At 41.7% G+C, this 13,070-nt stretch overlaps 1 protein-coding gene across 1 annotated transcript in view; it reads left to right on the top strand.

Annotated features, from left to right (window-relative positions):
* Nucleotides 1-11,071, top strand: part of cadm1b (cell adhesion molecule 1b) — a 69,100-nt gene extending 58,029 nt beyond the window's left edge. The window contains exons 9-10 of the mRNA XM_084674564.1: nucleotides 10,223-10,351; nucleotides 10,942-11,071. Coding sequence (XP_084530690.1) covers nucleotides 10,223-10,351; nucleotides 10,942-11,060 — 248 coding nt within the window. The 3' untranslated portion in view covers nucleotides 11,061-11,071. The remainder of the gene's footprint in view (nucleotides 1-10,222; nucleotides 10,352-10,941) is intronic.
* Nucleotides 11,072-13,070: the final 1,999 nt, after the last annotated feature.

Raw genomic sequence — 13,070 nt, 5'->3', positions numbered from 1 at the left:
TTCTCTCACCTTTCTTTACAGTAATCTCTCTCTCTCCCTTTCTCTCTCTCTCCTGTCAAAGCATCAGAAGGGCGTGATGATTATGATACATTATACTACATGATCGTTGTATGAAATAATGGTGTGACTCACTGTGTCTTATAAAGTGATGAGCTATGTTGGGTTGTTGTCTGTCATGGCTATGTTACTTGAATGAACCAATTCTCTTGTGAATTGCATAATGAAATGTTTGACTAAACAGCTTCATAATGTTCACTTGCGCATTAAGTCTTATCTTAGCGTGAACAAGGGGTACTGGTAAAGGAGTGTCTGCCATTTTGCACCTTGTCTACACACAACTCTTTATTTCGAATACAGTGCAAGATGTTTACCACCTCCTAAATATATCTCTGGTGTTAACAGAGAAAGCTTTCGTATGTTGCTGGGCTCTATAATGAGACACAGGAGATTAGTAAAAGGTGCTAATAACAGTGTAATTATGTCTGAGATTCCTCCTGTTATTCTAAGGATTAAATGCCAGACAAAATCAGTTTTTTTCCTACTCAAGAGAATAGTTTTCCCAGCTTAATCAGGGCAGCTATGTTAGCTTAATGAGTTTGTATTTATGAACATATGTACATGTAAGCTGCACACCTAATGAGTGTCGGCCAAGCAGGGACATTACAAGACAGCCTTTTCCAACCAAGTTGAAATATACATCTTCCATCTGACATATTAAACCCAGTTATTTTCTGTGTTGTTAGCGTTTAGGATACTTAGGATACGTCTTAACCTTCGTACTGAACACAGGACTATTATTAGAGCCAGCCTTGATACAGTATGGAGTTAGCCTTTTAATGGCTGTTAATGATGTTGTTAATGTTGTAGGCATGTGGTTCATGAACCGTCTGCTTACGAGGAAATCGGAGCATGATGTGGCCCAACCACTGAATCAAGTTTGTCCAGCTCGTATTTGTTTCCGGAGGTGCTTCTGTGTGACCTTTCCTCAGTGCCCAACCCAAGGCTGGTGCCAAGCCAGGCTAAGAGAGGGGAGAGAGGGATGTGATAGTGGAAGTCTCTGGCCAGAAGGAAGGGCTCAGTAACTTCCTCCACAGGCTCCATGTTGGGGGTTCCTCAGTGGGCTGTGAGCACAGGGTCCTTGGCTGGTGTCAGGTGTTAGTCGGCCACATAAGAGTCTCACCATGGTCCTGGTATGAAAGGGTGTGGGTGCTATAACTCACACATACTGGCTGATGGCAGGGGAACAAAGCTGTCCTTTGCTCAGTGGTTTGAACTGATGTTGACTGTTTGACCTAGAGCTTGCCGACACAGCCATGAAGTCAAAGATTCCAAGCAGCCATCTGGAGTGGGTAGCCACCAGAGCTAGTGCTAGCTAGTACTACTGGAACACTTGTCATTGTTGATCTTTTTAATATGAAAGGATGTTCAGTCATAGATATTGATAAACAGTATGTAATGTATATATATACAGATTTGTTATTTATTTTTTACAGTTGTGAGGAATTACGTTTGAAACTTAAACAGGAATTAATTAACCCTGAGTTCACAAGTTCAGTAATCACACCATAGATTGAATTGATAGCTTTTATTGAAGCAGAGCTGTTAGCAGGTCCAAGCCCGATTGTGGGGGAGGCTGGTAGCAGAGCTGAGCCTGGAGCGGTTGGTGGAGGCCGGTAGCAGAGGCCTGGGGTCCAGGCATGGACTCGGGGTGTGGCGGAGAGTCCTAATGGGTCAAGGCCAAGCAGCAGCTCAAGCCGATCCCCTGGGAAGCCCGGATAGATGACAGGGAGAAGCAGAGAAGAAAGGGAAGGGTGGGAGGGTGACAACAACATGCTCGCACAGGGACCAGAGGAACAGAAGATACTTTATACAGAACTCTTAATTAACAAAGGGAAGTTTGGTCACATTCTTCCATGCTTAACTGGGCTGATGCGTATTAGTTTATTGGAGAAGGAGGAGTCTTGGTGTGCCAGCTTCCTCCCGAACTTTAGTTAACCCTTTCAGGCCTAACTCCATGTTGTGTCCACTTCTCTGAGTCAATAGTTTTATGGAGTTTCAGTAGACTGATTTCATACAGTAAGCAAAACAATGGCATGTGAATGGGGTGTTGTGAAGCAAATCCCCATAGAATCCTATAATATAGTTAACCAGCAGAAAAAGAAGAAACAATGACAAAAAAAGAGCAGAAAACCAACTTGTTCAGGTTACTGGTTGCCAGCTTTATTTAAGCAGGCATAGCTGAACAATTACAGTCACATTGTTTAAATTTGTTGGTGGAATTTCTCATATCAAACTCTTCACCAATACAAATGCTTCCTGAAAATATGGCACCTCCAAATACATTCATATTTCAGCCTTCATAATGTTGAGGCCGGAGTCATCCAGCCTGGAAATTGCCTGTGGAGAATTCTTGTTTGCCAGTTTATTACATGTGCCACATCCCATTCAGGCTTGTGTGAAAACCCTCTCCTCTGAATGCCCAATTTCCTCTCCCAGAATCTGACATTTCAGCTATCAGGTCTTCGGTCACCAGGAAAGACAACTCCCAAATATTGTTAGCAAAGAATTTGTACCCAATACCCCCCCCCACACACACACACACACACACACACAAACACACAACCTTCACTATCACACCCCATCCCTTCTCATCCTTCCTACCCCAGCAGCGACATTATGCTGTCCTTGATGTTTTATCATTAGTTTGAAAGTGGGTGATCTCCCACTGAGGTCTTTTGATGGAGCACAGACAGTAAAGGCACGGAGACAGCCAGCCAATTTCCCCCGCTGTGTCTCCTTCTCAGCAGGGGCTTCTCTATCTCTGCTAGCGCCAGAGTCGGCCATGTTCCTGTGGTGGAGACGCTTTCAAACCTCTTAGGTTCAGTACATACCTGGCTCCTATTTTGTCATTCTCATTATTTTGTTTGCGGGTTTGTGAAAGGACTAATCAGTACTTCTTAGGTGTCTGTGGCAGGCCTGGGTCTCTGGTAGAACAGCGAGGGGGAGCGGGATGGTCTGATGTCCTGAGTTGACTTGATTACTGGAGGAAATCAAGTTATACTGTATGTCCGTATCGGATTTCATTTTCTCTTAATGAAATATTCATGAAAAATGTTGGCTGCGATGTAACAGTTCAGTCATCTCAGTTAAGTCATGTCTGTTTGGCACATCCTCTATATTTCACCAACAGGATGGCGGTGTTAGAGGTCTGAGTAGGTGCTGACTTGGTGTAATTTTCCAAATTCACCTTGTTACCTTCAAGAATACATGTAGAAAGCAACATCCTCTTACTTAAATACCCCCTATTATTTTCCTACTACCACACAAACGCTAACTCATTATTTGTAATTAAGGAAGACTGCTTTCCTGTTCTGTCACTAACGCCACATCAGTGACCTCTGTCACTTCCTCTACTTTCTATATTTCTTATACATGTCTTTATTTTTTATTTTTCCATCTAGATTCTCCCACTTCTATCCCCACACCTACCACCATCAACCCAGACTACACCCAAGGTATTGTATCTGTCTTCACTGTCACTCTCACCCCTGTGTGTGTGTGTGTGTGTGTGTGTGTGTGTGTGTGTGTGTGTGCGTGCGTGCGCGTGTGTGTGTGTGTGTGCGTGCGTGTGTGTGTGTGCGTGCGTGTGTGCGTGCGTGTGCCTTTGTCTGTATGTATGCACAGTCGAGCAGTACAATGAAAGAGAGATTTGGTGAGGAATGGCAAGAAAAAATCCAGAGAGAAAGAGCGAAGGAGAGAGTAAGAGACAGAGAGAGGTAAAGAGAAGGAGTGAAAGGCCGTGAGAGGCTGCAGGCGGCCAGTTTAAATCAGATAGTCATGCTGATCGCTGCCATCCTGCATGGACAGTGCTGGGCTGTCACTGACACCTGTCACACCTCTCCCCTGCCACATGTTTGATCGGGGGAAACGGAAGCGACTTTTGGATGCCCTTCTATCTTATCAGCATCTCCAGCTATATCTCCTGCTACCTGTGCCACCATACAATGCCCTTTACGTCTTTCCACCAATGACAGTCACCTCACGTCTGTGTGGGGCTCCGAACATCAATAACAACTATTTTCTCTGAACCGTACTGTATGAGAAGGATGGAAATCGGTTTGTATACAAAAGAAGCTGCAGGATCCTCTTCTTGAGAAAAGTTCTTATCTACATTGTGTCTTGATAAATGTTTCATTCTTTAGAAAGAAGAATGTTACATTTTATATTAACCATCCTTCAAACTGTTTTGTAAACCAGTCAGTGTAAGAGTCAGATTTACATAGTGACATACTATACTAGCCACTATGAACTGCTAGTGCTGCTAGTCCAAGCTGAGGCTCAAACAAAGAGTATAATTTTAACTTGTTCATCATAGATGAAATAGTAAATGTTAATAAATATTTAATACAAAATGATAAACATATTATGGCTGCAGGCTGCAAAAAAAGAATTCTGAGAAGGTGGTTTAGAAAAACTGAAATGTGTGTCCCAATTTGACCATTATGATGTCCCAGTTTTTACTTTCTTCAAGTGCTCACCCAGACAGACCAAACGTTACGGCTGCCAAATGCATGCATCACAGAGAAAGTGGTTGGCCCACTTAGGAGATAATATATTTCTGATGAGCTGGCAATGAAAGTAATAGATTGGGAGAGAAGGGTTGGTGCTTTAAAAATCTCTTGAAGCCTAATGTTGGGCAGGAGTTCTTGGCTGTTCAGGGAGGTGACATTTACAGTAATTGTGACAGAATGTGGCATTTATACAGCATAAAAGCAATCTAAATAGACTTGCCCAGTTCACCAGTAGCAGCACTGACAGATGTACTAATCATTTGTTCTCTGGTTCTTCATTTGGGAATACTATTTGCCAGCTAAATTTAATCCTCCTAATTCATTTGTGCATCAGTATGACTACTGCACTGTGCAAGCAGGCCTGTCTCATAGAAACCTAGTGTAATCTCATCTAGCTCCTTCTCTAAAGGAGCTTCACAGATCTGGCTTTGATCTTCTGTGTAGGTCAGAGAGCCCTTGTGGCCAGGGAACATATTTGGGGCCACTACAGTTTACGTCCCTGAGACAGGCCAGCCCAGGACATCCTCAGGGAGAAGGACAGAGGAGTACAGTAGAGGCTCTTTGATATATCCCAACAGAGAACTAATCAGAACCCTTTCATGCCCCTGATAGAGAGCTGCAGTGGCCATTTTGTGTGCGAGTGGACGGAATAGGGACCAGGAGAGTGTCATCAGCCGTACAATCAGAACTACAAAGCGGGTGGCGGGAACATGAAGCAGCTCCAGCCGGCGTTTTAGGTTATTTTAGGTCCGTTATTTTGAATATTCCACCCCCCAGGATGACGGTGTACTCTTTCCAAGAACTTCCTGGATCAATGGCTGGTTTGTGTGTGGACTGATCACCATTGCACTCACATTTCCCTGTGGACAGTCTTCTGTATACTGACAAAGAATGATGAAATTAGCAATGGGATCTTTGGATCTTTTCACTGACTCAGCTACTTGTATCACGTTCAAATACAATTAGAACAACAATTCCCCTTTTTATAGATTACATTTTCTTTTGAGGACTATGGCTTATCTAATAATGTCCTCCCATCGTGCTTCCCAGTGCAATCCTGAGGTCTTTTTGAGGGCTATTATCCCAATGAAGGAGTCTGCATGGCTCTCGGCCTGCCATCATCATCCCCTCGAGGAGCAGGCTCTCCATGCGGTCCTCTCACATCCCTCTCAGATGTGAAGGGAAATATTCGATGGGATTTCCGAGCCTGTTGTTACCACATTGCCTTCTCTTTGTGTGGCTCATCGTTAAATGTAGAACGTAGCTTTTCATTTCCACAGTGTTATGTTTTCACACCCTACTACATTTTTCTCTTTTCTCATGAGTGCTTTATTTTTGTTCTCGCTTGGTGTAGCCTAGCAACAGGGCTTAAGGCAGTGGTTCAAGGCCTATAGGGTTTTGTGTTAGAGGACCAAATGTCATAGTAAAGCAAAAAAATTAAATAATATGATTAAGGCTTGTACATCTTTACTACCCAGCTACCCCAAAACAATTATTTGTGTTGTTGTAGAAGAGGAAGCAGAGAGGAAGAAACAAACTGCTTCTGTCAGAGTTCACACTATCAAGCTTTTTTATTTTCCACATAAAATTTGTAAATCGAGCATTACACTATCAAGAGAAGTGAGTCACTCTTCATCTATCAAAAACATTTACATCATGTGTTACATTTCTGACCTTGATTCAGTACTTTCCACCAGGCTTCATAATGGACCAACAATAACTTGGCACAAAGTTGTTATACAATGCACGACGAGGTAGTGCTGTAGAGGTTTACAATCATCTGTATTGAGCATTCAAAAAATATTCCCATGTTTTCCAGAAACAAGGTAATGAACATATTGTAGACTGACAGAGTCTGAAAAGCTTTGATCCCTCACTCTAAAGGGTTCACACATTGAACAAAGTGCCAAGTGCTAATATTTACTGTATCACACTTTAGGGAATCTGACAAATTTGATGCAAATACTTAATACTGTAGCATTTGAGAACATAAACATGCCTTAATTTAGCAATGTTACAGTGTAAAGAACTTCTGTTCACATTAAAACATATATATATTCAAGGACATGGTGTAAACAACAACAACAATATAATTATTTACTGTTTTAATTAGTCCCGGGAGAGTAGAATAATTTATCACTCAAGAGAATTGAGAATCAACATAGCTATTTTCCATGGTCTCATCCTAGTCTTTTGTCTACATGTGTGGTGTACAAACCTACTGCTCCAGTAATATAATAATAAGATGTATTTATATAGCACATTTCATACAAGAATTGCAGCTCAAAGTGCTTTACATATAATCAATACAACAATATTACAAGTGATTAAAGTAATAATTACAAATAGCAAACAATAATATAACTAATTGAAGTAGTAAAACCCTTCTGAGATAAAATTAGTTAAATGCTTTGGTAAAAAGGTAGGTTTTAATCTGTCTAGCATGACATCTAAAATGTCTAGCATGTTTGCTTCCCTAATATTTATGGGTAATTTGTTCAAAAGGCTGCTTCACCAATCTTCTTATGACTGCTTCTGGTGACCTCTAATAGGCCTGCATTTGATGATCGCAGTGTTCTAGCTGGTGTGTAGTTTATAAGAGAGTTAGCAATGTAGCTAGGTCCTTGTCCGTGTAGAGCTTTGTATGTGAGGAAAAGGACCTTAAAGTCATTTCTGAAGGTAACAGGGAGCCAGTGTAGAGTAGTTAGGACAGGACTAATGTGTTCTCTCCTTTTAGTTTTGGTTAATAATCTAGCTGCAGTAGCCATGTTGAGAGCAAAAGGATGTGTTCTTTTTCCATTTTCTCTGCCGCCTTAATTTGCTTTTTGCCTTGACCTCGGACAGAATAACACGTTAGAAGAAGAAGGGTTTGAACAGTTTTCCTTCACTTTGCTCTTTTGTACAAGGAGAAGTATTTGAAAAGATTTCATAAAAAACAGCATGGCTAAAGTTCACTATCAACTTTCCATTCACCGTTTTTTATTTGTCGTTTTTTCCACTCGTACTACACTATCACTTCTATCAAATGTCAGGCTTGAGTTGTTTGTCTTCACCTTTTTGCTCAGTTGGATAAGGAACTCGATATTGCTATTGTAGGCTAGATAACAGTAGCATTAGGGTTGGGACGTGGACAATACAATTCCTTCTGCTGTATTTTCTTTGGTCGGGTAAAGGATGCTAAGATGACCCGTTTTGTTGGTACAATAATAAAAAGGAGAAAACAATGCTAGAATGTGTTCCATGTAGGCTATCACATTTCGATAACAAATATTGAAGCGAAAACTGAACCCAAATGTATCGTACTGTAAATAAATTACTACTGACAATTTTAGGAAATGAACTGGGCCTGCCATGTAATATAAGCTTGGACTTAAGTTATTTTACTATTATATAGATTGTGGTTTTACTCTGTCTATGCAGGAGAGTCATTCCTGTGATTACAGCCATGTAATTACATCCGTAAATCAGACAGTGTTTGTATGTGCCCTCACCACAGTTTGTTGCAGTATGACTAATGAAATGTAAAGACATCGATATTCGATGTAATCAGACACTAGACAGACACACGCAGTCTGTCAGGAAGCCTGTTGAGCTTCACTGTCAGTGACCCGCAGTGTAATTCATAATTCCAGTGCAGGGGGGGGTCCGTCCAGTGGAAAAGACTCCAATGCTGCGCCGACATGGACATCAGCAACAAATCCAGTTTATTTGCCCATAAATTCCTGTCCGGGTGCACTTCCTGTCACAGCTGAGGTGGAAGGGGGGTCAGTGGTCCCCAAGCAACAAGCGGGACCTCATAGAAAGAGACACTGAGACGCACATTCATCATTGAATAAAGTCTAAAGCTATATTTTATTCTGTACACTGGTGGAAGCCGTGTGGGATGAATGATATTCCTTATCTAAGAGGCAGACATGTTGAATGATAGCAAGCAAAGAAACATGAAATGATGTAACATGCCATTTACCAACCTCTTGCCCTCTAAAAGGTGCCTTATGCCCTTTTGGATATTATGACCTCATAGTGATATTCTCTGATTATTTTTAAACACCCTCAATACAGGCACACACATCTGTGTGTTGAAATAAACAATTCCCTCAGAGAGCTGCAATGGCAGCCTCCTTCCTCACTGGTTCCTGGAGTTGTCAAATGGAAAACAGCGGGGGTGACGTGAAGGTAGCCAAGGCCGGGTGAAGTGATGGGGGTAGGGGGGGGAGTGGGGTAACAGTGGAGGTAACAGTGGAGGGTGTTAAGAATAGGGGAGAGGGGTGAGGTAATGATGGGGGGAGGAGGTGGTGAGGGGAAGTTGGAGAAGCGGGAATGAGGTGAGGGCAGAGGAGGCAGGGTGATGTAACAGCGGAGAGCGGTAATGACGGAAGAGAGGGGGAGGGGGGGGGCAAAGTAATGAGGGTGCTGGGGGGTTGAGGGAGGCGGTGCGACAGGCCCCCTCTGCACAGTCCATTTAGCAGTTTTATGTTCATCACCGTGGAGTGTGGCTCGCCCCCTCTTCTCCCTCTGCTGCGTTCTCCCACACAGGCGTGGTGGGAGACAGACTGTGCCTGAGACACAGCGACCGGCAGCAGAGAGACGAGGCTCAAGCCCACTGTATGGGCTGAATGGCTCCTGGCATAGCTCTCCTTGTTCAACGCACAGTAAAGTAGATCTGGACACTCAATCACGAGTTTGACTGCATCATCTACACAGTGTACGATACTAGTGCTACTGTAGTAGGCACACGTGTTAAATAATATAGCAAAGTAGCAGCTGTCAAATTACTATTATTAATTCATGAAGGTGTCGGAAGCAATTTACATTATTATCGATGTTCTCACACCGTTACAGGATTCTATTCTAGTATATTTTGTTTAGTTTACTGTATGATACTCTGAGGTGCAGTATCCCTCAGAATCCTTCCCAGTATTCCATCATTTCCCACGGAACACAGATACCCCTTAACTTGAAACTCTAGGAGAAATTGAAAAATGAAAAGTCTTTGAATTGTGTCTTGCTCCCTTATGGGACACAGTAAATCTGGATAAGTGGTGGAAGACTTTGCCATTTCTGACTTGTGAGCAGGGTGTATTTCACAGTGAGGGGACATGTAGCTTAGATTGATCCCCAGGATTCTGTCTCTGCCTGATGATTGAGTTCCATAACTTCCAGCTACTGCTCCTTAAATCTGAGTAGATTTTACACTTCTCTGAACTTTCTCTGTTTAAACGGTGGAACTGCTCTAGTATATCATTGTAATGCACATTGGGCTGGAACTGTGTGACATTTAGCAAAGCCACTTTTTTGACAGACTGCATTCTATTTTTACGCATTTAGAACTTCAACATGCAGGAGTGTGATTATGTGGGAGTTTGATCGTATATTTCAGTGGAATTGTAACAGGAAAAACAACACATTTGCACGCAATTCCGATGAGTCATTTCCATGTAATTAAACATACAGTGACTGTTGTTGTTGAGGGTCACATACTGTATTGCATTGTACAGAATCTGAACCCTCTGACTGCTGACTTACAGTTTGAATAGAACCTTCTCTACTATCAACTATTTATAACGACAACGACTATTGTACAGGAGGCAATTGGATGGAAGACTTGTGATTCTTGGGGTGAGTGTGTAAATAGCTGTCTGTGTCTCCAGACTCCAGAGCAGGCGAGGGGAAACAACAGAAACTGGACCATGCTGTCATTGGAGGGGTGGTTGCCGTGGTGATGTTTGCCATCCTCTGTGCACTTATTGTCTTGGGACGATACTTTGCCAGACACAAAGGTAAAAGCTTGGTTCAGACTGTCAGTGGTCATATACACCAGCGTCACAAACACAATATGATAATAGCACATTCATGGATAAAACAAAGTACAACAACAGCTCGTATGTACGCCTGTTCCTTGCTCCCTGACTGGAATTTTCAGTAACTCCAGATTCATTACATTAAGTCATTTAGCAGACGCTCTTAGCGACTTACAGTAAGTACAGGGACATTCCCCCCGAGACAAATAGGGTGAAGTGCCTTGCCCAAGGACACAACATCATTTGGCTCGGCGTGGAATCAAACTGGCGACCTTCAGATTACTAACCCGATTCCCTCACCGCTCAGCCATCTGACTCCCCCAGATCCATGTGTAATGTTGTAATTTGTGGTATATATTTTAATTTATATTTTGTTGTATATATTATTTAAATTCTAAATCCACTTAGTATTGCTAGTTTATGTACCCTTAGTATAGTTAGACCTCATATTAAATTTGTTAAGAGATCCTATATGTTAAATGTATGCACCTTCCTGCCACAGCAAATTCCTGAGTCTGTGCAAACGTTCATGGCGATTAAAACCCATTCTGATTCTGATTCGAACGCAGGCACCTACTTCACGCACGAAGCCAAAGGCGCAGACGACGCAGCGGACGCCGACACGGCCATCATCAACGCTGAGGGGGGCCACAACAACACAGACGAAAAGAAGGAGTACTATATCTAAACTGAACAGGCCGGGGGGGGGGGGGGGGGGATCATGGGGGGCGGGGGGTCCTGTAGGAGCACTATATTTAACTGAGTAGGCCTGAGGGTGTGTGTGGGGGGGGAGGAGGCAGGGGGGGGGGATATAGGTATGTGGCGTTTGCGAGGAAGAGGTAGAGACTAAAGGGAGAGAGAAAAAAGCAGAAGAAGAGTGGAGGTCTTGAGGAGGTAGAATGGGAGGGTCTTGTCGGGGTCTCTCGCCCCTCCCCCTCCCAAACCACTGGGGCCTGTTCTGTACAGTTCAGTTATTTTACAGACAATTTTGTGCCTTGTTCAATTTTTTTTTTCTTTATGTTTGTTTTCTTATCCCCTAAGCTTATCATCTGTGTCCAAGTCCTCCAGCATATCCCTTCTCTGAAGATGGCTTTCGGAGAAGAATGAATGACAGTGGTATTTGTCTTTGGTGTCCTGTAGCTCATAGCTTGTGCTCCAGGTTCTCAGAAATGGACGTGTCACTCTCTCTCTCTCTACATGCTCTGTGCTACAGTAGCATAGTGTGTCATGTAAACACAGGCTGCATTATTGTGAAAGGTTTACAGTATGTCTTGTTGAATATATCTCCTGATTTTAGCCCACATACTAGATCTACACTTTGTGCTTGTGTTGTTGATCTAAATTGCTTTCATACGGTACCCATCGATATATTTTACGGTCAACCAAGGAACAAATATAATACTTACAGTAAACGCACACTGTACACCTGGGCCAATGTAATCTGCTATTGTATTTTTCCAAACAATTTAGTTGTGACCAATTGCCCCATCATTAAAGAAAAGGGAACAACTTACACGTGTTGTAGACTTAAAAATCTGTTTAAGTAAGTAACATAGGTAGCACATTTCTGTTTTGTTCTGGATAAATATCCTAAACAATGGAGGAAGGGGAAATCAGTATTATGAGATAATGATATTGTCCTCATTGTTGATGTAAATTATATCAGGAAGAGCTTTAGACTGGCCATTTGGTTAACCAAATTCAATGCCCTTGATATTGAGATTCCTATTGTATTTGACGTTACAGAGAAACAGTGTTCTTTCAAGACCACACAAAGTACAATAGTATCAAGATATGTAATCCAACTGCCTAAACAACTTGTCTTTGTAAATAGGCTTGGCAAACAAAATGTAACACTATATACATTTCTACAGTGGATGGCATTATTTCTCAATCAAAAATGTTTTCGCTTTTAATTTGTGTTTAAGCTTCAGATAAACATGCATAGGGAATACAGTTTTAAAGTTAATGGAGCTATTAAACAGACAGATAATGTAGACAACCCAACATTATCTAAAGATGTACAAGGACAGCCACTGCCTTAAACTGTATACTTTTTTGCTCTTGACTATATTGTTATTTTAAAGAAGAAAAAAAAACTGCCTTTTTATTTTGAGGCCATCGTATGGTGTTGGTGTCATAATTGTATATCTTAGTACATGAATCTCTAAAGTGTGTAACTTAAATAGGAATGACCTGGCTGGTTATATGGATTCACAACCACTGCAACACATCATGTAACTCTTTTAATATTGAAAACTGGAATGAGAAACTGTTGGCTTGGAAATTGATAGAATTCAGTGTCTACCTGATTGATATGGTAACTACTGTTGACATATTTTCAATGAGGCCAAGTATGTGACTTTAATTTATTTGCTTTGTTTATTTGGTTGTTTTAAGTTATGTTGTTGTGTTCAAGGCTCAATTATTTTAAACTGTATTCAAATTCACCGATACAACATATTCTGATTGGCTGATTGCTATATATAAGCTGTATCATCAAGAAACATGATTCAAAAAGCTATTTTCTCTGGCGTTTCAGAATGGATTGCTGGAATAATTATAATGATATTAAACGTTTGTTTTACAGTACGATTTTATATATACGGTACATGTTTTCACTCTCTCAGGTTCATGAGTGTTGATCAGTGTTTTGCATCTCAGGTAGAATGCAAATGAAAGGCCCTCGTTGATACAG

This window comes from Hypomesus nipponensis, chromosome 15, assembly GCF_054491055.1.
Source record: "Hypomesus nipponensis isolate SF chromosome 15, ASM5449105v1, whole genome shotgun sequence".
NCBI classification, from domain to species: Eukaryota; Metazoa; Chordata; class Actinopteri; order Osmeriformes; family Osmeridae; genus Hypomesus; species Hypomesus nipponensis.
This window is presented reverse-complemented; position numbering and strand designations above follow the sequence as displayed.